The sequence below is a fragment of the Epinephelus lanceolatus genome, chromosome 16, assembly GCF_041903045.1.
Source record: "Epinephelus lanceolatus isolate andai-2023 chromosome 16, ASM4190304v1, whole genome shotgun sequence".
Classification (NCBI taxonomy): domain Eukaryota; kingdom Metazoa; phylum Chordata; class Actinopteri; order Perciformes; family Serranidae; genus Epinephelus; species Epinephelus lanceolatus.
In genome coordinates this window covers 13,817,623-13,845,617 of record NC_135749.1, presented here as the reverse complement: position 1 = coordinate 13,845,617, position 27,995 = coordinate 13,817,623, and the positions used below count along the sequence as shown (strand labels likewise).

The 27,995-nt window shown below is 42.5% G+C and overlaps 1 protein-coding gene across 2 annotated transcripts; it reads right to left on the bottom strand.

Moving 5' to 3' along the window:
• Positions 1-672: 672 nt before the first annotated feature.
• On the bottom strand, positions 673-26,980 carry snx13 (sorting nexin 13). Of its 2 annotated transcripts, none has more exons than XM_078175575.1 (25): positions 26,814-26,980; positions 17,491-17,603; positions 17,264-17,366; positions 17,009-17,098; positions 14,556-14,677; positions 13,885-14,003; positions 13,507-13,611; positions 13,273-13,361; positions 12,832-12,915; positions 12,514-12,652; positions 11,990-12,078; positions 11,673-11,772; positions 10,832-11,025; positions 9,629-9,733; positions 9,261-9,431; positions 8,946-9,015; positions 7,054-7,196; positions 6,314-6,421; positions 6,058-6,168; positions 5,756-5,917; positions 5,484-5,555; positions 5,225-5,370; positions 4,293-4,361; positions 4,097-4,209; positions 673-3,305 (listed from the first exon to the last, which is right to left on the bottom strand). In XM_078175575.1, exons 1-25 carry the CDS (start codon positions 26,823-26,825, stop codon positions 3,070-3,072), a joined length of 2,865 nt encoding a protein of 954 aa, XP_078031701.1. In that variant the 5' UTR covers positions 26,826-26,980; the 3' UTR covers positions 673-3,069. The 2 variants fall into 2 exon arrangements, with proteins under 2 accessions (XP_078031701.1, XP_033493076.1); XM_033637185.2 differs by lacking the exon at positions 26,814-26,980 and adding an exon at positions 26,456-26,805.
• Between the last annotated feature and the right edge of the window lie 1,015 nt (positions 26,981-27,995).

Sequence of the window (27,995 nt, the reverse complement as noted above, 5' to 3'; positions counted from 1 at the left end):
CTGCCCATGTGAATTGCACCATCTCAAAAATGCAGTGCAGTTTAAAAGTAGTGGGGCCTAGGATCATGAGACACAATAAATCATACTGTCGACGCATGCTAGCACCCTGTTGCGTCAACAGCCACAGAAAGTGAATTTGCCGTTTTGATAATACATTTAAGGTTATCCACAGAAAATTACGGTAACAATTTCACTGCACAAATTCCATGACATTTCCAAGCCTGGAAAACAAGATCTTGAAATCCCATGATTGTGGGAATCCTGTCATAGTGGTGTCGCCTAATCTCATCTGCAACTGTGCCTAAATACTGGATTTAAATGAACAGAGGAGAATGAAAATACACAGGGAAAAAGCTGTGCAGTTTCCAATTTTGAATGCCACCATTGTGACTGGAGCTTCAAACTACTCGGTACAGCCCTACGTCCAACACAAGTCAAAGTGTTTCACTGTACATATACTCACAGACTGCACTGTAGACAGCAGGGAGTCAGGAGATTATCTTACATCAGTTATTGGTCTGTCTTTTATGAGGTGCTTTTGTCTGCTGAACAAATTTCCACACCTCATTTTCATCACAGTAATCACACACAACCTGCAGATCTTTACAAACCACATATGCAGAAAGTAAACACACTGAAGACAGCAAACACACACTGGGTCAGTTAGTCTGAGTTACCTTTTATTAGTGTTATACTGATCTGAGCACAATCGCTCACAAGGAGGAGTTTGATAAGCATGATGCAAAAAAACACCCTAAAGTCATTTTCAGTCGCATAAAATGATCATGACATTTTGATTGATTTTTTTTTAGGTTAAAGAAAAATATGAAAATAGAGTTGACAGTACATTTAGGCACACTATTAACACATACTGTACACAGATATGCACAATTTTCATTATCATAGATTCATAAATACTGGGGGTTAAAAAAAAACAACAAGCCTTCCTATATGGAGAGATGTGCAGAAAATTAGAAGTGACACCTCCGTAGACGCAGGAACAAACAAAATATTCACTTCCCAGTAAGCGGCTCCAGTTCATGTCCCCCTACTCAGCCAATCAGAGTCCACCAGGGCTGCTCAGTGCAAGCAAATCAAAGCAGACGAGGGAGTTCCATCCAATGACTGCAGCAGAATGGGGCTCCGTCCAGCCAATGGGAGAGGCCCTCCCACAGTTGCTACGGTAAGTGCTCGTTAGCAGTGATTCCACTGGCCACAACATGGCTCTCATGTGAGCCTTTTGGACAGGAGGGGAGAGGGGGGGCGGTCCCTCGAGCTGTCAGTTAACAACATAGATCTGTTCACACTAAACAGAACAGGCTTAGATGCATAAAACGCCACTTATGAGTTAAAAAGAAGCAGTTGTTTGAGCCCGCCTCTGAACTAGCTGTAGCCCAATGAGCTAATTATTGGGCTGCGACACAGAAAACCCCCGACCACTGCCCAGTCCATACCCACAAAACACAGTCTGTGTGAGTGTGTGAAGGATAAGTGTAAAATACCCCCCCACACATTAAAAACAAAACAAAAGAAATATCTCAGACTTATAAAACAAGTCTGTAAAATAAACATTGTACTTTTACAACAACGGAATGTTAAGTTGTTGGGACAAGAAGACATTTCTGGGGAAGCGTCTTTAACATTCTCTACTATTAAAACAATATGAATTACTAATTTTCAGTATACAATGATTCAAAATGCACATGCATTAAAGAAAAAAATATTGCACAAAATTAAAGACGTGATTAGGGATATATCTCCATATCTCTATCTTGATTTCCTTGTAACGTTCAGTCGAGTGAAGGAGAGCTACCTCTAGCGTGCGTCTCTTGGTCAGTATATACTGTATATAGTTAAGGCTGGTTCACTAGCTCACACTGGCACAGTTTCTGAATGAAGAGGGTTGTATCTTCGTGCTAAACACACACACACACAAACAAACACACACACACACACACAAACATACACACACCCATTCACACAAAATTCTACACGAGCCAAATACACTAGACCAGAGAGTACATTCTTTGATAGTGCGCTCGGACAGCCAGAGCTGAGCCTCCCACAACGGTATCACACTTCAGTGTGTCCTCACAGCCTCACCTTTTAAAGGTCGACTCTGCGCTCTCTTTCCTCACATGATTAAGGATATGAAGCACAGTAATGTTCAGAGTATCCCGACATCAAACCAGTGCACACACACGTATGGAACAGCATGAGCTTTGGTCATCACAGGTTATGACAGTAGCATTAAAGGGGACGTGGATCTATTCTTTGAGGATCATGGGTGGTACAGATGATAAAGGAAAGAAAAAGAAATCGTGTCTCAAGAGAGGCACTGAGGCTGAAGGAAAAAAAAAAAGAAAAAGCAATAAAAATCTAAATCATCTCTCTCGACCCATACTTGTTCAGTCACATTTTAAAAACCCAGTGCTATTGACATATTTGGTTGCTATGAAAACAAAATATTGTTCACAAGTGTGCAGCTTTTGCAGATAAAATGTCTACAGCATGAGGGTAAGTTTGACTACAGCTGAGCGGCCAGGTCACTGAGATGGTGATGAGTGCTGGCCGAAAGACAGAAGCGGGAAGGTAAGGCAAGGTGTGGGTCTATGCTATCTACTCCTGCAGTTTAAAAACAATACAGTATCTGTGGTCTGCTCTCTGGACCAGGAGAAAGCAGCATTGATTGGCCCAGGGTAAAGCGAAATACAACTAAAAAGTCCAAAAAGGAGGAGGAAAATATCTGAACTAAAAGAAAAGACTGCTGTGTCCAGTCTTGGTGCAAGTTACAGGATTTGTGTTTGCGCAGGTGTGTGTGTGTGTCACAGAGTGAGAGGAGGGCAGAGTGCGTCTTGTTCATCCTTCAGTTCTGTCTTGAAAGAAATAATCAGCTGGAGAATTGGAGTGTTTTTATTGAAAAGAGCGTGTGAGGGAAGTGGAAGGGCAGAAATCACACACATACCTCGATGTTCACGTCAAAGCCCCGCTCCCCCCGACTCTCACTCTTAGCTCTCAAGTCTGTGTGTGTCCGGTCGGCCCATGTCCCGCTGCCTCTGACCTCTCCTGTCACCTCTTGAGGGAGGAGGATTTGAGTTTCTGGCTGTATCTGTGGATGCGTGGTGAGCGAGAGTGTAGCTTGACGAAGAGCTCGGGGAATTTGTACTGGGGGAACATTGTCTCCAAGAAGCCCTCCAGGAAAACGTAGACTAGCCGACGGTTCATGGGTTGGTACTGAAACATGTCAAAGACGCGGAGTATGCCCTTTCTCGTGGTGTCTGCTCCGATGATGTGCTTCAGCTCGTCTGGTGGAGGGAGAGAAATATAGAGGTTAGGAGTGTGCACAGTCTCTCAAGGACGCAGGGGGTTCATTTTTGCTGATACAGACATTGGAGCTCAACACTGTAAATATGACAAGCTTCCTGTGTGTCTTCTTCCTGTTCTGTAAGGCTGGGTATTGGTCCTCAATAACTTAAGGTATTGACTGAATAACTCAGTACCAAGTAGTATCGAAACTTCTCCACTCCAACAATACCTGCATTCGATGCTTTTTGAGCTGTCTGTCATGACTTCCCCACCGTATAAGCAAACTTTCTGTTGCTGTCGTCACCAGAGCCTGAGAGTCTGACCGATTAGCACAAGCTAACACAGCAGCAGTGGCTCACATCCAACACCGAGCCATTCGACAGTCCCAATAAACTCACCCAACACTGAAACAGCTTCTTGCTATCGTTAAACCTGTTAAGAAAATTAGGTAACGTTAGCCATGTCATGCTAACTCGGTGCTGTCACTGTGTGTGCTGGTGGACTCTCACCAACTGTCACCTGGGCGGAGCTCACTCTCTCACAGAAGCAGTTACAATCCACAGTCTGTGGTGTTGTAAAATTTAACACAGTGTATTAGCGTACCGAGATGCCACCAAAACGTTGGGATGTATGGCTATGCTACACGCCACTGCATTCACATTATGGGTATCAAATGAAGTCCTCTACTGGTATCGATACCCAGCCCTACTGTTCTGTTGGCTCAAATACAGCCTTTTAGATTTACGCCTGAACAGGATGAGACAGTCCCAAAAAGTGTGCATGTTCTCACCTGGCATGATGCCCAGCAGACTAGTCTTGGCAGCTATTCGCGTCCTCATGCGGATGCTCTTGTCCCGACGGGGCGGTGTCTCAGCCAGGATACCGTTGGGCCAGTAGGAATCCCTGTACGGAAACAGACCCAATGAGGGTTAATCATACTTCCTCTGATCAATCAGAGTTATCTGAAAGAAAAGGGGAGGGGTTACCTGAACTTCTTGACGTAGTCTGCGACCTGCTCAGGTGAGGTCAAGTAGTCCACATGATCCACAATTTTTCTACAGAGATAAAGGAAAGATGATTCAGGCTGTGCTCTGTGTGATGCTATTTACTGCTCTTTGTGTTGTGTACAAGACTCCTGAGCGACTTTCTGAAGCACTGATAGGTGTACTCATGAGCAGTTTAGGTGTGTGCAAACATCCTGTGATCCGAGAACTTTAATCCCATGGTGCCATTTGCTCAGGTGGAACTGGTTCTGACTGTGCATCTTAGGTCATGAGATGTTTCATCTGAAATACGGCTTTTCACATCAGCGGCGTGTAAAGGGACTATATTCAACTTATCTTGCATTGTAACATGCATTATGACAACTTAATAAGGTTTATGTTTGTTTATAAATGAAGTGGAGGAGCCTACAAGTATTTCATTTAGTTTGTCTCAGAGGCTGCAGAGGGACTCAGCTCAGCTGTCAACTGCTGCTGCCAGAGATCAAATTTCGCTGGGGGTGGGGAAAAGTGCGAGGGAGTCAGCAGTCATTCAGTTTGTTGCCCTAACCAAAGATACTGGAGTACTACTGTACTATACAGTATATACTATACTGTACTATTATTACTATTATTACTGGTTTATCCACTGTCTTTGCCCTAACGTCTTGGTGTCCTTCTGCTTCTTCTTCTTCTTGTGTAACCTTGTGTGTATTGGCAGTTAATACAGCATTACTGCCACCTAGTGGATTGGAAGCGCATTACACCAATAATGGGCTTTTATTGGGAAAAATAGCTCAAATGTGACCCCCAGTGGTAAAATTAGGTATATAATTTGATATATCGGTTCGGTTAGATATTTAGCTTTAAATCAAACCGGTTGGAAAATTTTCAAACCGGCACAAGCCTATCTGCCAGGTGTATTTTGTGTCTCTGACCTGTTGATGGTGTCTCCATATGTGGCCCTGATGAGCTGCTGCAGCAGGTTCTTAATGTTTCTGCGCAGCCACTGGTTTTTCTCCTTCAGGTCAAACACTTCGTCCATCAGTAGCAGCATTACCCTCAGAGGGATGTTATCATCCACCTGGGCAAACAAGTCAACAAATGAATGAACTTCAAACCATTTAAATAATTAAAATCACAAGGAAATGAAAAAATAAAATAAACACGCAGCTCCCAGCATGCCCGCTGACTCACATTGTCATCGAGCTGAGCGGAGACTCGACAGTGTTCGGGGTCGATGTCAGTCTTAGGGAGGAGTGGAGGCACCTGGAAAAAACAGAAGACACTGGATAGTCAGAAGTCCAATCATTATGACCACAGCCCAGTGATTAGTTTCAAAGCTAACAAACTATATCAAACAGAAAAGGAATAAAATAAAAATTAACCCAAAACATAACTAGTTAACTGATTTTCTTTCCTTTCTTTTCATTAGAAAACAAACTACATACTCTATATGATGGTGTTACCTTGAGTATGGACTGTTTGATGTCCTGACCCAGTCTCTCTGACATACGGCCCATGTTATCAGAGACTTTGGTCATGCCCTCAGCCAGACTGTCTGGCAGGGCCTTCACAGCGTTGGACACGTTTCTCATGGAGCTCCTCAGAGGATTTACAAATGTGTCTATCTGATGGGGGAAGAAAACAAAAAGGACAACATGAATTTAAAAAAAACAAAAAAAAAAAAACAGTCAAATGAATAATTTGTTTTTGGCAGTAAATAAATAACACTTGAACACTTATTCTTTGTTGGAAATAATGTAATGACCTTGCGTGCAAACTCTCCCTTGCCCTTGCTGTAGGCCTTGTTCTCGAGAAAGTCATAGACATAAGGAATCAGAGTTGGACAGGCCTTCACCATCTCTGGGTTCAGCAGCAACTGGAACACACACACACATACACGTTATTCATATACACTATGATGAAAAATAAAATGATGCAAAGCAATAAAGGCAGTCTTCACAGGGTCCTCATGCATTTTTACTGACACAATTTCCAAACCTAACGTGGGAAAAAACAATTACCTGTAGGTAAGCATTGAGGTCTTTTTTTCTCTTCTCCAAGAAGTCTCTGTCCATGTTGTTGAAGGTCTTCTTCCCTGGCAGCTTGAGGATCGACGTCAGGTTCTCAAACTATGACAGAACATAAGCAACACTAAGACGGCGAACAACAAGCTCATGACAAGTTGCTATACATTTTAACGCTAATCTTACAGGGCGACTCCATTATTCTGTGTTTTGATTTTGTAGTCTTCCATATGCATTCAAATTCCAATTTTTTTTAAGTATCAAAATGCTATTATCGCAAGCCCCCTTAAAAATGTTTTCCCATGTGATCTGTTGCAGGTTTCTGCATGATGACACTGCTACATATAAACCCCCCAACCTGCCAAATATGCTTCTTTGTGACTGAACCCTCTTTGACATTTGTGTGTTATCAATATTCCTCTAACCTTCTAAACGGCAAAGAAGCTAAGCAATGTACTGCTGTGGACGCCACATTAGTTCAGACCCAAAAGTCGCTCAATAACACAAACTAACTAGCTTATCAAGGCAGTGGTAGACCAGAAACTTCCGTGTTCTCCGAGGTAAGATTACGTTTTCTGGCAAAGGAGTCTGGGGGCATTGAAGAGAGCAATATTACAGCTTCAGTTGCTTGTCAGAAAGCGCTGTCTGACAGCAAATAATGCATTGAATGGATAAGTACCTCAAACAACCCCACTTCAACATTTAACACTAACATCATATTTCTCACACACACACACCTGTTCAGTGATCCTCATATGGAAGTCGTGGAAGTCTGAGTAGCGGCGATACGTCTTCCAGCAGTCCTCACTGCCATCATGGTTGCGTCTAAACACGGTGATGGCGTACAGCGCGTAGGTCTTACCATGGTCATTGCAAACCCCTGCAGCACCCCAGAAGCCGGGGAAACAAGCGTCAGCTACCCCCGCCGGGCAATACATCCATAAAGGGGAATGGAGGATGAGGGGGGTGGATGAAAGCAGAAAAGAAAGACGGGAAAGGAAAGAAAAGTATGTGCAGGTTCAAAGTGTGTTGGGGAAGTACGAGCAAGCAAAAGAAAGAATGCAGAGCAGAGGGTGTGGACATGAGATAAAAGGGAGGGAAAAAATGACACAATGACAGGCAAGGTAAGGGAGGGAGAAAAAGGAAGAACATAAAAACAGTGAAGGTGATAAAATGAAAGGAATAAAGAATACTGGAACAGTATGAAGTGACACAGCAGACATGGTTGAATGGAGCCAGGAGGTGAAAAGTTGAAAGAACACACATGCAGGGAGGGACACACAGGGGCTAACAGATACCTGATATACACAACAATTTCACAGACTCTCAACATAAACTGTTACAACAGCCAAAGCCCACAAGTGAAAGTTAAATGATATGTTTTTAAACGTGACATGCATACACAAGTTGCCAGAATCTAAATTAAAAACCTTAATGAATTATCCATGAACCCTGCATCAAAAAGTTGTTAATATCAAGCAACAAAGTGCCAAAGTGATTTAAAGAGAACACACAGCCTTAAAGGTAGGGTCTGGAGGATTTTCCAGTTGCTGTTTGTAAACACACATTCAAATTTGGCCCCTCCTATCAGGCTCAACTCTCCCGGGTGTACGGAGCCCGGAGGTACGGAAGAAGGCTTCACAGAAGAGGTTCAAGCAAGGCTCACGCTGGTGCACGCTTGGGCATGGCATCTGCGCTCTCACATTGGCTGGGGAAATCTCCGCCCAGCCCAGACCCGAGCTCACAAAAACATCAAAATACAGTTAAAGGGCAGGAGCTCTGCAAACAGAGTCACCACCACATGAGTAGAAGCCCATAGGTGATGATTAAGCAGGATTTCATTTGTATATGTCTATATTTTGTTTTGTTTGAAAATCCTCCAGATCCTACCTTTAAGCTTTTGAGGCCCTGACACACCAAGCCAACAGTCTGCTGTCGGTCAATGTTAGGCCATCGGAGAGTATCTGTGGCCCTCGTCGTTGCAGTGTGTCCAACACTGGTGGCCCTTGTCGGTGCTAGTCTGCTTTTTTTCGCTGATTCAGAATGAAGAATCGGTGTCGGCAACAGTGGAGCCACTGGTGAATAAAATCTCTCACATTGGAAGTTCAACTCAGCGCACAAGGAGAGAAAAGGAAGTGAGGAAAGTAAACAAAGAGCTAAAATCAAGAGGGAGTGAGAGCGGAACAAACTTGGTACATAAGGTGAGATTGCTTTTCTTTAGCCATTGAGCAGAAACATTTCATGATGGCTTGTGTTATTGTGTCATTGGTGCACTGATAATAAGCTTCTTTCAACACTATATTGTGTTCTTAATGCACTAATTTGCTAACTAGCGCCAAGACAGTCTTCTGATTTCACTTTTTGAAAGACGATTACAAATGGCCGCTGTCTGCTGGTGTGGGGAGTTATTTCCTCTAACGCAAGCACAGAACGTATGTGCTGGTTGGCCGTCAGCTGAAGTCTGGCCGAGACACAGGTGGTGTGAGGTAACGCAGCAGGGGGCTTTTGCCATCGCTAGTTCTCTGAAGTTGGTTTGGTGTGTCTGGGCCTTTAGACTTTGTGGCAATAATGCTCACCAGTGGAGTGTATTTAAGATTGTGTGTGTGTGTGTGTGTGTGTGTGTGTGTACCTGTGTCAGAGATGAAGGCATGTAGGTGCATAGAATCATCATGGCAGGAGTTGGTCAGGTCGTCCAAAGACTGAAACCACAAGAAACAAGTTACCATTTAACTACACAGTTTGCTATCATTAACACAAACTCCGATCAACAGCACGTAGCTAGTGGACATTCACCCCACTAAACGTCAGCCCTCTGTGGCCATGGAGGCTGGCTTTTTTTTGAGTAACAAACTCAGCACTGATGAAGATTGACAAAAACATTGCTGGACGTGTCATCATATCAGCATTTTTCTCAGCCCTGCAACAGGAAGTAAAGAAGACTTACCAGATTTATGCTTCCTGTGGGAGAGCCATTGAAAGATTCTCCATCGCCGTCATCAGACCCCCGGTAGCTCGGCTCTTTCAACATGTCCAGCTCTGCTAGCATGCGGACGTAGAGAGGACTCTGCTTGAAGGAGGGGTAGTAGCGCTCATCGCGTAGCATCATGTCATACACCTGGGGACAAGTATGTGCGAAACAATTAGTTAACGGGTGGAAAACAGAGGCACGACAGCACATTGAAAAAGATTAGAAAGTTTGTTTTTTGCAAACACAGACACAGAAACCTATTTGAATAAGTAAAAATAAAATCTTGGAATGATTCATAAAATTCTCTGATATTCAGATAAAGCTGTGAAGAAAAGACTTAGTACATTTCTCTGGATATCATCGAATATCTCTGGCGTGGGGTCATCTTTCTGTAGCCTCTCCCCTAGTGCTGTTATGGACGCCTCGTCTACCTGCACCCTTGGAGATGCCTGTTGTGGAAGGAAAAAAAAAGGAAGACAGAGTTGGAAGATACTTCGTCAAGATATACCACCACGCAGGCTACAGAAAGCAGTGCTGTAAAGCAAGAGAATTTGTTTGTAATTTACTGAGAAATCACAGGATATAAGTACCTTCAGATCCCCCGAGAGACCAAAACATTTTTTTACTGTTAGCCCTAAAAGACCCACAGGACCACTGGCCGACATTACTGTATTTAAGAGGCTGTGGTGCCCTCATTTTTGGAGCTAGCACAATGTGGTATCATGTGAAACTAGACAACCTAAGGCATCCACTGGTACCAACAATGTCATGCTACCTTAACCGTAAAGGTGTTTAATAACTCTACTCATGGTCCCTTGGCCTCTCACCTCAAGAGTGTCTTAGGTATGACCAAAGAGCTTAGACTCTTCTGAATTCAGTGGGCCTAATTATATTAATGTGTGATGATAGGTATTCTCATAGTAGCCATTTCATTGTAGTGAGACCATTTTTGAAACTTGACCTCAATGTATAAAATGGCCTATTGTGAGCTTTAGGATAATCACAGCCTCATGAGACTTTGCAACCACAAAATAGAGACCTTGGGCATTCAGACTATGTATGGCTTTTGTTGGCATACTGACAATAAGTGGGTTTCTCAGCAGTATCCAGAACAAAAGTGCTCACCATCTAATTGCTGAAATATACAATTCTTCCAGAAATCTCCAAATGACATTTGTATTTATTCTCAAAATCTGTGTACCCAATAGTATCAACCCCAAAATGTTTGACATAATTGGACATGTGGATGGCTATCAGATACTTCCTTCATAATGTTCTTAGCCCTTGTAAAGACAACATGTTGATCATTACAGATTTATAACTACACTAAACTTGACACACAGTGCTTAATCTTCAGGCTCCCAGCTTTCAGATGATGTCTCCCACTTCTATGCGGCGTGTACTGTTGACCTTCTTACTCCCCCTAAATATTCCATCACCCCCCAAAAGAGACAACAAAGGATCTGTGGTGGGTCTCTAAGTGTTCATGTCCTTTCTGACTGAAATTATTTTTGACTTGAAACATGTGGGCTCTACACGCCGCTCACCTTGTCTGAGAGGTATTGTTCATAGACACCCAGTGCAGCGGCCTTCAGCAGCCCCTTGGTGGCGCTGGGCTGCTTCTTGCCGTCTCTCTGCCAGCCCTGCATGGCCTCAAGTTGCTGCTGAGCCGTCACCCTGTAGCCCTCCACAGTGAGCCAGAAGAACAGCTCTGCCTGGGCCCCCGCTGCCTGCATGAAGTCTGGATCAACAGACACAGAAGAGTTGTGTCAAAGTGGCTGTCTGTCAACTGTAGCACTTTATTTACACATACATACATAGTAAGCGAGCCAGTGACTTTAACATTTAGCACTCTGGCTGCTCGTGGTTTCGAGTTACCTTGTAACAAAAGATTCACTGTCACAATCTTCGTTAACTCATCTGGTTAATATGAAAATAAGACATGAAGGTTATGATACTGTGGCTTTCCTTCTTCCACTTTTTTTTTTAACTTTGCTCAGTTACAATTAAGTTAATTAGGTTTTGGTGATCTAAACATATTTTACATAACGTTTCCAATGACAGAACCAACCATGTAGTTTAGGCTGTAGACTCTTGTAGCTGACACAATTTGGCTGGACTCCTAGTTTGTGCACACACACAAAAAAAACGCTTATCGTAATCTGATCTGTAAAGTGAGGTGACCTTTAAAGTCTCTGGCGAGGTCGTGTGGGACTGAAAAGGAGTGCGCCTAATGACGAGACAGGTTGGGGTTATGAATTCTAGAGAAATGGAATAAGTTGTGGATTATAAAGATGATTAACAGAAATGTTCAGGATTAAGGCCTCGGGATGACGACAGTGACGTTTGGCATCCGTGGTTTGTGTGATGATGCGTGTTGAGAATTACCCATGAAGAACTGCAGGGCTATGTTGTGGATGAGGATGTGATCCAATGGGATAACACACAGCTTGCCAAAGTTGGCTGCCAGCTTCAAGGCATCCACCTCCTACACAACACAGGGAAGAGATAAAGTCTGATAAACAAAGCAGAGATGATAAAACTGTATTCTTAGTCTGGCTGACTCCAAAAGATACAACTTAACCAACAAACTGACGGTACTTAAAGACAATGTTTTATCATCGCAGTAACAATTACTGATGTACTGTATGTCTGTAGTGGATCTTCTGGTGTTAACACTGTAATATTGTGCTGCAGTCTCTCACCTTGCCAGAGTGCAGCCTCTGGATCCTGGTCTCACACACCTTCTTCACAAACAGAAGACTGTTAATCTGGTTCTTGATTACATTGATGTCTAAAGGACAGAGACATCAAGGGAGGAGATGAAAACAGTGCGTTTTTACATTTGGGCTTTGTGTCTTCCTACTCACATTGGGCGGTATCTATTTTCTCTACAGTATATGACTGTTATTTGTGTAAAATAAATAAATGAATAAAAGCGGAGCTGCTGGAGATAAAAGTCTATCTTTAATTTTAGCTGGGAAATATGTTTCAGAGGTGAGTTTGTGACATTCCACAAGCTCACATGTCGAGAGAGGAAATATTCTCACACCTTATTAAACAGAAAAATCATTCATTTCACTTAACAAAGACTAGTTTAACTGCTTCACTTCGATTTCTATAACACTTGTATACAATAATGCCTTGATACCACCAAAGCCTAACTCGCAGGGTCAATTAGTTTCATGTGTGTGTGTCTGTATGTCAGTAAGAAAAGGTGAGTGCCCACCATCTCCGGCTGTGTCCAGGGAGCGGAGGTACTGAAGCTCCTCCAGCACCTTGTCCTTAACGGCTTCCAGCTCTGCAGGCTTGTCTGTCAGTTTCAGGATGTTCATAAAGGCTTCATAGTTGCAGCTGGAGTCCCGTATCTGTAAAAAAATCACATCCATTTACATATCCACAACACATGTACCAGGCCCCCAAGCTGTTCCTGTTGTATTTCATTTGCTTTCTTGATTGTTTCTTGAATAGTTTTGATATCATTTCCACAAAAAGCTAAAACAATGGCTGATATGTAGGAAGTGTGGATGTCAGTGTCAGCTCTCACCATCCAGATGACAAACTGGTTGATGTAGTCTGGGTCACTAAGCTGGTTGATCAGAGGAAGTAGCACACCACGCGCCAACACTTCCTAAAAAAACCCAAAACAATAATAATAACAAACCACAGAGGATTTTTAGGTTCACTCACAACAATTTACACTACAAAGATGGCTTCACATGGTCTGGTGCGGCACTTCAGTCTATCTGGGAGCCTGCTGTTGGAAAATAATACTCATGGCTGGACAGCAGCCAAAGTGGCAGCATTAAGCCGGCGGCTCAACTGTGACAAATTAACAACACAGGTTGTACGACATATTGTGTGACTGAATATGAGATTTCGCGCCTCATATTTGCATCTCGGACCACTAAGGTCACATGTGTTGTGATTGTTAGACAGACTGTGTAAGTGAGAGTGAGATTTCGTGTTTGTTTGTGTGTGCACTCACCCTTAAGAAGTATCTCATGTTCTTGTTGTGGAAATCTCCAGGAGGTAGTAACAGATACAGAAGCAACTCACACAAGTCCCGAAGAAAACCTGACACACACACACACAAACAGCATGTGTTTAGTTTTTATTAGTTACAGCATTCCAACAGCAACACATGTTGTTGTTGTTGTGTGATACGTTCTTCATGACAGTGTGAACTGTGAGGCGAGATGCATTACAGAAGCGTGTTTACCTTCTTCATCTTTGTGTGAAGTGCACACTACGTCTCGACAAATCTTCCTCTCCATCTCCACCTCGGCCTCAAAGAAGGAGTCCACCAGCTCCTCTGTTATGTCCCCTGTTCAGACATTGCTCTTCGTCATTGTCATCATCACCGCTAATGTCTAAAGCCTCATTATCTGACTTCATCAAAAACTTTATGAAGCAATTTTTCTGCACCACAATTGCAATCAAGTCTTATTGTGCAGTCCACCAAAAGATCACCAAGCTCATTACGCTCAGAACTACATCATCATCATCATCGGTGTCAAAGACAAGATAAATCAACTCAGGAGACACGTCAAACATACTGATGCATACTGTGAGTGTGTCTGTGAATGTCTATACTTACTTTGCTTGTCCTCTCTGTCGAGGAGGCGATCCTGGGCTTTTCTAAAGACACGTAAATGGGTGGCAAAGTCGTCCACCAGGCGAGTGGTGAAGTAAGGCTGCCAGTCCACCTCTTTGGACCTTGGCACATGAACACACAGGAATAAGTCAGAAAATTAAAAATATAAGAAACACAGAACATTTGCTTTGTATAAAACAGGGGTGTCAAACTCATTTTATTTCGTGGGCCACAAAGAGCCCAGACAATTGATCTCGCTGGTTACAAACCATTTACAAATCTATGGTTTTGGCAATGTTATCGCTATAGTGTTCGACTATTACTGTTTTAAGGAAGAAGTCTGATATGGATTATTTTGTACTGAAGCTGCTGACAATATTTTGCATAACCTTCAATATCTTTAAATACGACCACAAAAAGTATTCCTTAGTTTTTCAAAGAAGTGTATTCTGGTCAGGGTAGAAAAGCCTCCAAGACAGCTTTTTACATGAAGTTGCTCATGAAACCTGACACCTCTTGACCTTGACAAATGCAACAATATTAGGTGTGCAAAGTCATCCAGGGGACTGGATTGGGCCGTTTGGCAGGCTGGTTCTGGCCAGTGGTCTGTGTGTCCAACAGTCATGGTATACAACATTCAATATCAGGACAGAAAACGTGTGTGTGTTTTGTACCGTGTAGAAAACTGGACGAGGGCATTCTGCAGCGTCTGCCTGATCTCCAGTAAGAAGGACTCATCCTCGCTCAGAGTGTAGTACCAGTACTGGATATAATCTCTCAGTGCAAACTGGATCACCTACAGAGACAACAAAATATTTTTTAGTAAAAACAATGTGTGAAGAGACGGATTGAGGAGCAGGTTAATTAAATGCAGCAAAAGATTTGAGTCCTAGATGATTAAGTAAATCTTTCTAAAACACAATTAAATCTGTTGATAGTCAGTGTCTAGTAGAACTGATTACTGGGCTATTAGGTCCCGGGAAACCTGGGTAAATTAATCATTTAGTTGTACTCTGATGCATACAGTAGGGATAGAGCTGTGTAGTATGATTAAATCAAGCAAACATCAAACAGTCTAGCTGTAAGTACAAGCTGCTATTGTGCAAAAGAGAAAAGAGGAAGAGAATGTGCCAGAAACATCAAGACCATAAATGTCTTTTCAGAGAGCATGACACAGGTTTACATGACGTCACGTTAAGCTGTGCAAGATCTCAAGGTTCACGTGCTGCTGAAGTGATTAGTGTGCATTTGCAGGGAGGAAGGGAGAACAGAATCACCATAGTGGAGCAGTCAGTGTCATCTGACCATCACAAACTGCTGTGTCTGCACTTAACTCTGCCGGCCACGCCGCTTTACTGAGAACATGCTAAAACATGCTACTACTGGAAGTGTTGTAACCACAGGATAGGGTGGAAACATAAACTGTGGCCACCGGACAAAAGCCACTGAGCTCATCTTCCCTGTGTGCAACACCGACAGACAGCCTGACCATCATTTAAAGGATCTATTTGTGAACGTGTTAAGCTGAAAAAGATTCTGAGTCAATTACCGGCAGACTGACGGACAGAGAGTGAAAAAACATTACATTCCAGCCCTGCAACGGCCTTTTGCTGAAGCCACATGATGAGAAGAGCTTTGGTGCAGTGTAACAGTACAGAAACTTTCAGTTCCACTTTCTGTTAGGAGTGTTTGTCAGTTTCTTTTCTGGACAGTATGTCTGATAAGGTTTAGATGGGCAAATACGTACAGTATTGTCTGCTTTCATGATTTAAGTAACACACATCCTGCTGAAAACAAATCCAATGACACAAAAGACAAGGAAGCAACTTCCTGTGAATGGAAGACACTGAGGCTTTAGGGCTTTAGGTATGCAGCGTTTGACAGTGATGACTACTCTCTGGCTCGAGGCCATGAAGTTTCTGACCTGGGCCAGCTGATGGATCAGACGGGGACTAAAGTGGGCTGGTGTCCAAAATGTCTGGAGTGTTAGTACTTGTCACCAGGTCATAATCCTCCTGTTATCTTCTGTCGGCTTCTCTCCTTAGCTGTTGTCCCATTATCATAAGTGCTGATGCTTTTAATGAGCAATCACTCAGCCATGCTTCCTCATGAGTGGACAGAGGAAGTCAAAAAAGGTATTCACTGATTTACGAACGTCTCTTTCGCCATTTAAGTTTGTGGGAAAATTGTCTTCAAAGCCCGGGGCACTTCCTGTGAACCTGGTTGAGAGGAGTAATGAATAAGCAGTCAATGACGGTATAAACCGTCAATGAAACAGGTTTTTCAACAATTATGAATCACTGAGATTAGCTGCGGACGGACGGATCACACGCTCACACACACAACCAAAAGCATGATCCCCTACAGACTTACGGAGACAGAAATATTCCAGTCAGGAGGATTTAGAAGGCAACAGCGAGGTGCACGAGGATGAAACAGGCCTACCTGACTGTAAAGACAGTGACTGACACTAAAAATACATTATAGATGAGGGAGACACCCGGTTTTAGCATCAGACGAGAGAGAGAGAGACCACCATGCGCCATGCAGCGTCGGCGTGAGGTGAGCAGGAGCCACTGCTACCTCCCTGGTTTGGAACAGCCACACTGAATTATGTATATCCACCCATGCAGTTGTTGTGCACAGATTGAAAAAGCTATTGCATTTACATTTATGTTCAATGTGGTCACCATGTGGCCCTGACCAGCTCCAGAGGGGTTTGGAGTCATTTACACCTGGTACTTTTATGTGGTCAAAGACTCTGAATGAAATCTGATCAACCAAACCCCATTTAATGCAAGATGTACCGAGGGTCCATGATTTGTGACATTTGCACCTGTAATTTATATCTTCATAACCACAGGGTTTATTGCAGAACTGCATTAGTTTTAGCAAGGTGTACCTAATAATCTGGAGTTTTTGCTGAGCTGACAGTACCATATGAAGGGAAAGAAATACCTACAAGGGAATGTATCAAAAGCATTATTAACAAAGAACATCGGTCATGTGTGATATCTGATTTAATCTTGATCGTTCTCATTGTCAAAGGTGCAAACATGTTGCTGGTGACACGTGCCAAAAGCACAGGAGGTCAAATACTCAACACAAAGACATGTCACACACACACCTGTTGTAGTGGTTCATCTATGAAACTGGAGCCCGTCAGTCTCCTGTCAATCTTCGGAGGCTTGATCTCCAGCTTCATCTCATCTAACGTCTGATGGAGACAAAACAATGCACAGAAATGAAATCGATGAAAGCTTTAATGATCTGCATGGTAACTGGCGAGCAGACTTAGTCAATGACAGAACCTGATTCACAACTAATTAATTTGTTTGTGAAGGCGAGGTCAAAATGTATGTGTGCTCAGGCATGCTTTTACCTTTAGTATACCAATTTGCGTGGGTGGCAGGTAAGAGTGCTCGCACTTTTCTAGGTGTTTCTCTGAGTTGATCTTTCCATAAAGCAGAGTGACCGCAAAGCCCCTGGAAAACAGAAGTGAGAATGAGAGAGCAGCTAAAAAAACTGATCCATCAGGTGTTGTGGTTAAAGTGAGAGAGAACGCTTATGTGAAGACATGATGGATGTATTACAGGTCTTCCTGCTCACCCTCCAATGAAGCAGAAGATATAAAAGGCCAGGTAGAATATGGCAAAGGGTCCAAAGGTGACGAGGAACAGCACGACTCCAAGACCCCCCCATCCCCAGATGGACAGACTGGCCTGAAACACACAAAAACAGAACACAGGCTAAATACTTGATTCAATTCAGCGTATACGTTAACCTGCTTAGCAATCATTACAGTTAGTCAGAAGAAAGACTCCCTCAGTACTACCTGATCAAGTCATTTAAATCTTCTATCACTGACGTACTTATGACAGACGAAGACGACACTTCAAATATATCTAATTTATTCATATTCCTGTGATTAAGGTTTTTACAATAGCACTATTTGTGTCTGGTGTTTCTTTACTGCACAGCGTCAACAGTCCTGTATTTCCTATTTGAAATTCATGAAACTGAACTTGACTGCTGCTCAATTCATTGTTCAAATTAGCAGCACTCTGATACACACGAAATCAGATGATTAGACAATTGTGCTGTGCAATGACGTCAACCAACTCCACACTTTAGATGTCGGGACAGGAAAAGATTATTTAAAAAGACACACACTGTGGGGTGTTGTATTGTTAAAGAGTATCAAAGATAGACTGTGTGTGTGTTGTGTGTGTGTGTCTGTGCATACTTGTGTGTCACATCCTATGGTTTTCCTGTTATTGTCAGTGCAGGAAACCAAGCTCTCGTTTCCAGCTAGCAGCTCTGTGTCCCAGTTCTCCACAAGTTACTCTAGAAGTTACTCATACTATGTCAATTGGGGTTCCTGCAGATTCAGACAATTTAAAGCCACACTGGATTTTTTATAATATTCAAAACTGAAGAAAAGTAAAACATAAAACAACATCAATTACTTAGCGTTCAGGCCAATTTTGCCAGAACAAAAGTGGGAAATACCTGGCATTTGTTGGCAGGTATTCTTGTCGATTATGTGTTTCTCACTCTGCATGGGGGATTCCACTGCCTTGGTTCCCATTGTGCCGGGTTTTAAAAATGTTTTGCATGAATATGCCAATCCCTGTATGCATTGCCTTGTACCAGTTTCAGCCACGCCACAAATCTTGGTCAACTAGCCAATTTCCATTGAATCCTCTTCTCTAAGCCTCACGGCCAGAAGCAAAGTGTTTGTCTTGTTGGTTCCACTATTCTAATCTGCATTACGTTAATGTGAAAGGCACTTGCTAAATTACTTTTAAAATAATAAAATAAGTTTTAAAATAAAGAAGCAGATGTTACCAGTTTTGAGATTTTACAATGTACAGCAAGAAGAAAAAATATTCTGAAAATTCTACTTCCTGTGTCCTAGCGTTTTTAAGATTTTGAAAATTTGATTTAAAACATATTCAAACAAATTGTTTTGAATGAATGAATTCAGTGCCTTTTAAGGATCCACAGGAACCCTGCCGATGCTACAGATGTGATCACTGCAATTATAAAAACAGCAGAAACTTTTCTTCCAGATATTAATATCTGTATCGGCCTGAAAAACCCAGTCTCAGTAGGCTCCACAGTGTGTAAGTGTGTATGCATGGTGGGGGTTGTTACGTGAAGGATGAGCCTGCCGCAGAGCTCCACAAACTTAACAGCCCCAGCAAGTGCAAGCTGGACTAATGAAACCAGGCCATGCAAACCTTAGCAAAGTACTACACTATACAGTCATGCTGTAATGTGGAAATTGCAGTTATCTATGCAACAGTGATTGAATGTGAAAAACGCTCGCAGAGTCACACACCATATAAAGCTCACACTCTGACCGGGGAGCCATCAGATAGACACACACCATGACGATCAGCAGTGATGATCTTCGGCTGCCCTACATTCATACTAGAGTTCCTTAGATAAGCAGCTCCACCGATGGAGCCAGATAAGGACAGACAGAGCTTCCTCACGACACTGAGACATTGTTCACTCTGCTACCGCCAGCTACGGACAATCGGATGACACACATGTTGCCAATTGGGCCAGCCAGCTTACAATGTATAGCATGACCACGACAGAATCGATGCCGAGCATACTACTGCTTAGGAACATGATCAGAACAGAAATTTGTGTGCAACTTCGTGCAAATTCAGGAGAAAGAACCACTGAACAGGTTGTTGCATGAACCTACCACAGGGGACAGTTTTTTAAGAATTTAAACTGCCCATAGTAAGACAGTGGGTGGGGTAACGGGTAAGTATGGTATAGCATGACGTGGACATCCTGGCTATACGAAAAATCTGCATATGAGGGTGCATCACGTTATAAAACTCAACAGACATATGGTGTACAGGAGGCTATTTAACCTCTAAATACTACATTACTATCATCTCACATAGTTTCAGTCCTTTAACTTTAATGCAAGGAAAAAGTGTTCTGCAATTAAAATTTTACAAACACAAGTCAATCCTTAAAGATGTACCTTCTTGCTAAATCCATTCAAGTTCTGCAGGATCTGGATTTACAATTCCTGTCATTAGTTGCTTGACGCTGGTTGCTGTTGTTCTAGCTTTGCTGACAGTGTGTTTATCACTATTCAAACTGGCCACTATTGTTTGTGGTGTACCCTGAGCACTGAACAAAGGATCTCAATCGGATCAGGCTTCATAAAGCTGATACCAGCCAATTAAAAAAATGAGTTGATTGGCTCCAGTTCAGCTCTCGACATCCCGGGTCACCACACCAGCTGACTACACAGCACACTGAGAAAATTAAAACATGATGCTAATGGCTGTCAGTGAGGACCCACTGACCCTGACTTTACTTACTCACTGTAAACAACTAGCCTAATAGACAGGCTGAGCCCTGGCAGAGTGTTGGCTGAGACAAGACAGCAGAACTGATTTTAAACATATGGGTCATTACATTAATTGAGCACACCTTTAAATATATGATGCACAGCTGACAGTCACTTCATTTATGAACCTGGTTATGGGAGAAATCAGGGCAGGGCAGGAAATATTAGAACATATGCGCTGAAATTAGTACGCCAAAATCCTCATTTACATTTAAGTGGTCAGTAATCAATTCTCTTCCCCACCACCTACAATATTTTGAAACAAGGGTGACATATTTAATTGCGTAAGTTGTGTATGACTTTGCAGACTGAAGAGGTTTTCATCTATGTTGAATCATCTGGATTGACAGCATAAGTAAGTAGACTTATTTTTCAATTTCAGTCTTATAAATGAAAGACTGAGTATTGCAAATACAAAATAAACTCCTGGTCACCTACTAGAATAATAAAATCAATTGCTTTTTTCAGTTGATTAGGTACATTTTGATGACTGAAGTGAGGAGATGAACAGACTGAAAACAGCTGTTATTTTCCGTTGAGGACATAATTTGCAGTTGCAAAGAAATAATAAATCACAATATGTTCTCCCAATAGTCAGCATATCACAAAGTGTTTAAAATCCCAATAACACTGTATCATTACTTCAGTGTCACGACAATATTGTGGTGATTCCTAGCCCTACTAATAACCCTGTTTAAAATACAGTACAGGCTACATTACATGGACAGAGTCAAGTCTCCCAGCAGAAATGTAGCTGTATTAAGCAAGTTTCTCTAAATCTCTCAAGTTTAAGAAATCCAGTTCCTGCAAAAAGCTGACTATAACCAAGTGTAGTGAGTGCATGTGAACACAATGGTGTCCTTCCTGCAGAATGTGTCCAAACTGGCTAGACAACCCCCTCTTTCTCAAGTCAAAACTGGCTGGGACAAAGTCACTAATAGCAGGGTTGGGACTCTGGGAAGAGAACAGGGCTGGCCAAAGAATATCTACCAGTGGTAGAAATACAAAGGAATGCTATTCACAGTACCCTGCCACAAACTTTGACTATCTTATCTTATGTAAACCTTTAGCCGCCACAATATTGTCGCCATTTACATGGAAAACCAAACTAAACTTTACGCACTGACTCTCACACAAACCTCAATGAGCAGCTTGACCTGTAGTAACACATCTACTCTGTTTACCTTTCACCCACACAGTAGTCACAGGGAAGGTGGTTGCACCACTGTTGGTTCAGTAGCTTCCAGCAGCCCGCTGCAGTCATCACCGACACGTTATAACCACCAGCCTAGGCCTTAGCTACATGCTAACAGTTGACTGTATTATAAACACACACACAAGCGTGATAACAGTGTGATAATACAGTCTCATAACTGTGGATTAACCTGAAGCAGCGACTACTCACTGAACCTCTCTAGTGAATAGCACTGACCTCGGTGAGCAGGATCCGAGAGCACACTGCCAGAGACAGTCAGAGCTCGCTGAATTATTTTTCAAAAACATTTAAATTAGTTCAAGACTGATGCAATAGATGTGGGCTGGGTTTGTGCTTGCCAGGACAAACTGTAAGCAGTGTTTCCTTCAAGTGTTTGAGCAAATATAAGGGTTCAGATCATTTTTGTGGAGGCAAATTCCTATATCAGTTAAATAAAAAACAACAGCTTTTGTTTGAACAGTATCATCAGAAAAGGTTATTGTTTCTTATTTGGTCATTTGTCTTTTTTATTACTTTAAAAGAAATACTGCCCAAGTCCATCCTACCAAATGCAATCATTCACTGGGAAAATATTTGAATGTAGTTCAAATGAGTAACGCAAGTCCGGTCTGACGTCAATGGTGCCAGTGAGCAGCAGTGAATGTGGAGGCTATCGGTGGGGCTGTGCGATGGGGCGATGAGGCTGTGGAGGCTTGGCTCGGTAGGAGAGACGATAACCGACACTCTTCAGTCATTACAGCTTACACGGGGTTTTAAACACGAACCATCTGCTCCAGTGATTAACACCAGAGCCCATCGGGAACGCACACATCTAAACATCTAGGCAATTTCTTACGCAACCCACGCTGACTTAACAGACACATATGAACATAAGCGTAAAGATACTTTGAATCTCTGAACAATATGTCTGCACATGTGAAACATAAATGTGGTTTTAATTCATTCAACTGATCACCTAACACCAGGGATAGGAAGCTCTAGGATAAAAATTATTGCTTGGGTTAATAGTCAAGGATCATGTGGAGAAATATTCACTGCAACACAAAAATACATTCAGAAAATCATATTCCTTTGCTAATGTATTTCAGCTGCCTGTTTCTGTCTTTGTCTTCTCTGTCAAACACAAACTTACAATGTCTAGTAGCAACTTCAACAGCAGATAATCTAAATGTTTAAAAAAGCTGCCACACAGATTGGTAAGTTTTTGTGAAACCCTCCACTACTGGACGTCCTTGACTCCAGGCACATTCAGACATGCACACACAGCCTCTTATCAGAGAGTATCAGAGTCTTGGAGATTATCGTTTCCCAGATATCCTGGCACAACTTAAAAAACAAGTCCACGCGCTACCACACACATACTGCACTGTGCATACGCAGACGCACACGTGTGGGAAGAGCTTGCAGTGCTCAAGGGTGCTCATTTTTGTGATCTATGCACAAGTCCACAGGCGCTTAGCTGCAGCCTCGACAAGTGTGGTGATTGGGTGAGAGGTTAACTCAGCCCATTAAAGCTCTCCTGTGGAAGATCCATGGTTAATGCCTCAGAGGGAGAGAAAGTGAGTGGGGCTGACTGATCATGCTGGCCTAATCCACCACCAAGACCACCATAATACAAAGAGCTACCATAGTAGCTTTGGGATTAAATCTCTAGAATGAGAAGAGTGCATAAGTGAGACTGTTCCAGTGAGGAAAAGTTGTCATTAATTTAGCTGTTGTTGTCTTGTCATCCTGTTTCTTAAAAATGAGAAAATGTGAGGCTGTGATACTGTTACTAACACAGCCCACAGTGGCTCATTTGCTGTCTTATCCACAGGCCGGTTGGCTGAAACCTCATCATCATGTCTAACCTACTCTGTCATCTGAAGGAGGTCAGTCCTCTGCTGTCAAATCACTGACAGCCCACACTTACAAACACACTCAGTAGCACAGATATACTGGGAAAATATAGCTGCTGGCTAATTCAAAACCTGTGCTGTGCAATCCCCTGCTAACAAGCCTTGAGTTATCACTAACGGAACTAAATTAACATTAGGTGGAGAAACAAGTATGGCAGGAAAGCAGGCGAGGCCAACTGATTCACTCTGCAACAGACAAACACTCTCATAATGAACAGAGCACTTCTAACCTGAAAAAAAAAAACTGAGATAATTGGATTAAAATGTTCTTCTTTTGTAATCACAGAAAAGCTCATGTTAAACCAGCAGAGTACTTCAGGTCACACAGAAGTAGCAGTTAAAATGTAACAAGAGGGGTGCGTGAGAGTATATGTACACAGGAGATAGCAGCCATTTACAGTAGGTGCACAGTAGGGATAAAAATGTCAGAGAGCTGTGCTCACACGTTGCACTGTAATGCATCCTGGATGATGTGATCACAGCTTGACAAGTGTACGGTCATGTTTAGATGGTAAACCCAGGTTTGCGAAAACTCCCGCATGATTTCAGGTTCCATATTTCAAGTGATCATTTCAACCTTTCCTAATCCTACGTGCTTTTTGTGGCTAAACCTAGCCTGACCCTGACCAAAGCATTGTCACAGATCTAAGGTTACCATCTAGCCATGACCCAGCTGTGACTAAACAGGCATGTGACTGCACAAAGAAGCACTACACTTTCTGAGGTGGTAATAGGTACACGTGACTACATGTAGCATGCATGACAAGTTAAAGAAAAGTCTGACAGAATGACTGGACATGTTAGAGGCCCCATCATCGACACCAAATTAGTGAATATCTTTTGAAAAAATGGTGCTTGCCATCTTTCCAGATTTCCATAATCTAGTACAACTGATGCTTTTCTGGCAGTTCAGGTGACCCCACATCTTACTGAGACACTTAACGTTGTTTTTTTTGCTTTGAATTGTCTCCCAGCTGTAGCATATGCATCCCAAAAAGATAAGTTTGTGGCCTAGGTGAGGTATGTAGCCATCTGCTCCCTACCTGTATGGCTGAGCACTACTTTGTTCCCCTAATTTTCAGTACAATTTGGTCAGGCCACCTCCCTTGAACTGTAGTTTGACACTGCTATCTCCACTGTTTGCCTGGGGAGGGTGAAATAAGCCACATGCTTGCTCTGATACATACTCCCAGTCCCCAGCTGCTTCTTTTCACTTTCTGACGAGAAGCTTCTCTGGGGAGAGCTATCTGGAGGTCTATGATATTCACCCAAGATCCCAGCCAACTAGTAGGAATCACACGGCCAGCAGCATCCCACCAACTGGACCCCACAACAAGCAAGAGGCGCACCAACTGGGAATTGAATCCCAGCCTCTGCAGTAGTAGGCGTCAGTGCACCTGTGCAGCCTCAAATTTGTTGTTTTGTTAAGGTTAGCTGCTGTGGTGGTTTAACGTCAAATAATACATAAAACAAATACATAATGAAGCAAAATCCAATCATAACTGTTGGCACAAGTCTCTCAGCATGACCTAGACACACTGTTGATATATCTGGACACAAGACACAGGTCTGGACAGGGTTTAATTCTGAAAGGTGTCACCCTGTTTGGCAGGACAACCTCTTCTATTTACTGAAGGAAGGAGGGAGAGGTGTGCTAGATGACAAGCATGCGTGATGTGTCAGTGTGCTGCTGGCCTCAATGTCTACCAAGCTTTGATTAAGACACCTTAATGAGATTTAGCCAGGGGTGAAAAGCACCGAGATAACTTTGTATGCCTGTGTGGATGAACACACAATGAACTCTCATCCCTCGACAATAAACTAACTCAGTAGACAAAGATGTATTCATCAAGCAATGCGGGTGAGCCATTTGCTCAAAGGAGTTAATCACAGTCAGACAGACAACAAGTCCATGCCAATGTCTTCAGCCAAACTCTATTAGACTGTTGAATGTGCGAAAGTGTGACATAACACAACAGCGACATTTGTATTACAACTTAATGCACAAACATGCATTTAAAATGAAATGACACTAAAGGCAAATTATAGCAGAAGGCAAACTATAACACGGACATGAAAGTGAAGTAGTCTGAGAGTAGCTGAATGGGTAAAGCCAGTGGTTTGTAATTATCAGACAGGCAACAGCCTCCTACGTAGGATCTTGAATGATAATGATGACATTGGTCACAACTGAACAGGCCCCATTTATATCACATTTACTGTATTATCCATTACTTCACTTTACAGCTCACATCCACAATAAAGACCACACTTCAAAGCTGGTGTGAAGCCAAAACTCATCACAGGATGCTCCGATATAAGTCCATCATTTACCTCAGGCCAAAGGTTAACAGGGAGCAACATTTTGCAAAGCGCTACTAAGCTATAGTTTAACACCTGACTGCACATGTATGTAACACAGGAATCAGTACTCCCTAGCAGACATGCACAGTAGTGCAGTAGCAGCTAAAGCCTTATTACTGAGGATAAACCTGTACTTAAACTGCTGGAGAGGTGCCTAGGTCACCTGCCACTCAGGTGAGCAGGACAGTGCAGTCTGCTTGCTTGTCAACAGATGTCATGGTCAAAAAAATCAGGAAACCAGCACTGAGAAACTGCCTCACGTGATGCTGCAATGTCATCTCAAGTCACACTAAAAAATGGCTTGTCAGGCTGAGTGATCACAAAGCCAGAGCCTAATCACAATGGACTCAAGACTTTACCATTAATATTTTAAGGGAAGCCTGCGTTAGGCCAGTTGTTTGTGATGGACAAGTGAAGGGAGCTATTCTGACTGACAGTCTTGCAACTGAATGCCACTGGAAACATCTTCATGATCAGCTGTGTGTCAGACTTTACCTGGAATAAAAGTAAGATGAGAAGGAAATGCTACAACACGTATCACCCTGGCATTAAACGTTAGCTGCCGTTACTCAGTGTGCATGCTACTAACACAAACGCAAGCTAAATATAGAGAAGACAGTTTGTAAGCAGTAGTCCACAACCTTGCTGAAAACAAGTAGGTAACTTTCTTTCTCTGTCCGTTCACACAGCTAACGCCCAGCTCACCTGTGTTTGTTGTGATGCAGAAATTCGTTGTTGAGGGACGTTACTCATAATCTAAACGCATACTACCGACATTGCCTGTGTCTAGCTAATTCCAGCACGGCGTTGACAGTGAGGACATCCAAAGCTCATCGTATTATCTTAGCGTTAACTGTGTAATCCCGGGGCTGACTGCCACTTATAGCAAACAGCCTTTCCGACAGCACAGCGGCTGTGTGCCCTCCTCTCCCTGTCAGGCTGAGTGTTTACCTGCGGGGCTAACGCTAAGGCGCTAGCTGCTACATGCTAACTAGCCGTGCCTATCACTGGAAAACAAACTACGCTAACGGCACGCGCGTGTGTTTCACCGGCGCTGACTCACCTCTGCAAACATCGTCTAAAAGGCTGTACGTCCGGTGGCTCTGGCTAACCCCACCACATTGTAACATGCGAAGAGGAGGTTATTTTGTCGGTTAAAAACGGTCGTAGTTCCAATCTCCGTACTCTCTTCGGAGCGTCGCCATGTTTGCAAGGTTTACGTCTCGGGTGCCCGTTGGTGGACGTCGCCATGCGATTGGCTGGGAAGTGATGACGCATAAACACACCCGTGACTGATTGACGGACACACATGCAGCGATAATCACGACTGACTGACCCAAATACAGGAATATTTTAACAATTTATGATATATTTTACACACGTTTACCACAGTGGGGAAAATAACTGTGCAGTGAACATATAAAAAGGCGTCAGCAAAATTATCCTGGAGGCAATTCAGTGTTTGGAAGAGCCTAAAAATACTTTACTCTTATGGAGGTTAAAGAAGTTCACTTTGAGATTCATAAAAATATATATTGCCATTAAGATGAAGTCTGATACTTATGTATTCTGCCCAAAGATAAACTCATGTGTTTAATAAATGTACTGTAACACCTGGAAATGATGTACTTTTAATTAAATCGATGGCAGCTTATTTTTCATGGTCATTATTATCACTACTATAATGTTTCTAAATCCTCAGTAGACTTCAAATCTTAAATGCAATCTATAAGATCCATTTAACACAAAACAACGTGATATTTTTTAAGTATTTATGATTATTTATAAAGGCAGCACTTTCTATATGCATGACAGGGGTGTTGTAATGGTAACCCAGGGCCCATTGGGAGGGAGGCCCTCAAAAAGCCTAGAATAAATAGTTTGGTTTTATTTGTAATTTTATTTATAGCCTAAGTAAATAATGCCATAAGTAAATTAAAAATGGCTTAAAAAAAGCTTAAAAGGCTGAACTTTTTATGGAAAATAATGGAAGCTGTCAAATGGTTTAGTCTGCCCCTGCACTAGGATTCCCCTCTGAATCTGAATCAGAATCAGGGATACTTTATTGATCCCTGAGGGGAAATTGTTGGCATTACAGGTGCTCCTTACAAGAGTAGAAAGAGATATGGTATAGTGCAATATATATATGTATATAGTAACCTATCAAATATACACAGATACAGTGGCGAAATAGATATTAAACCAAATATATACAGTAAAGGTAAAAGACTATAAGCTGAGATAC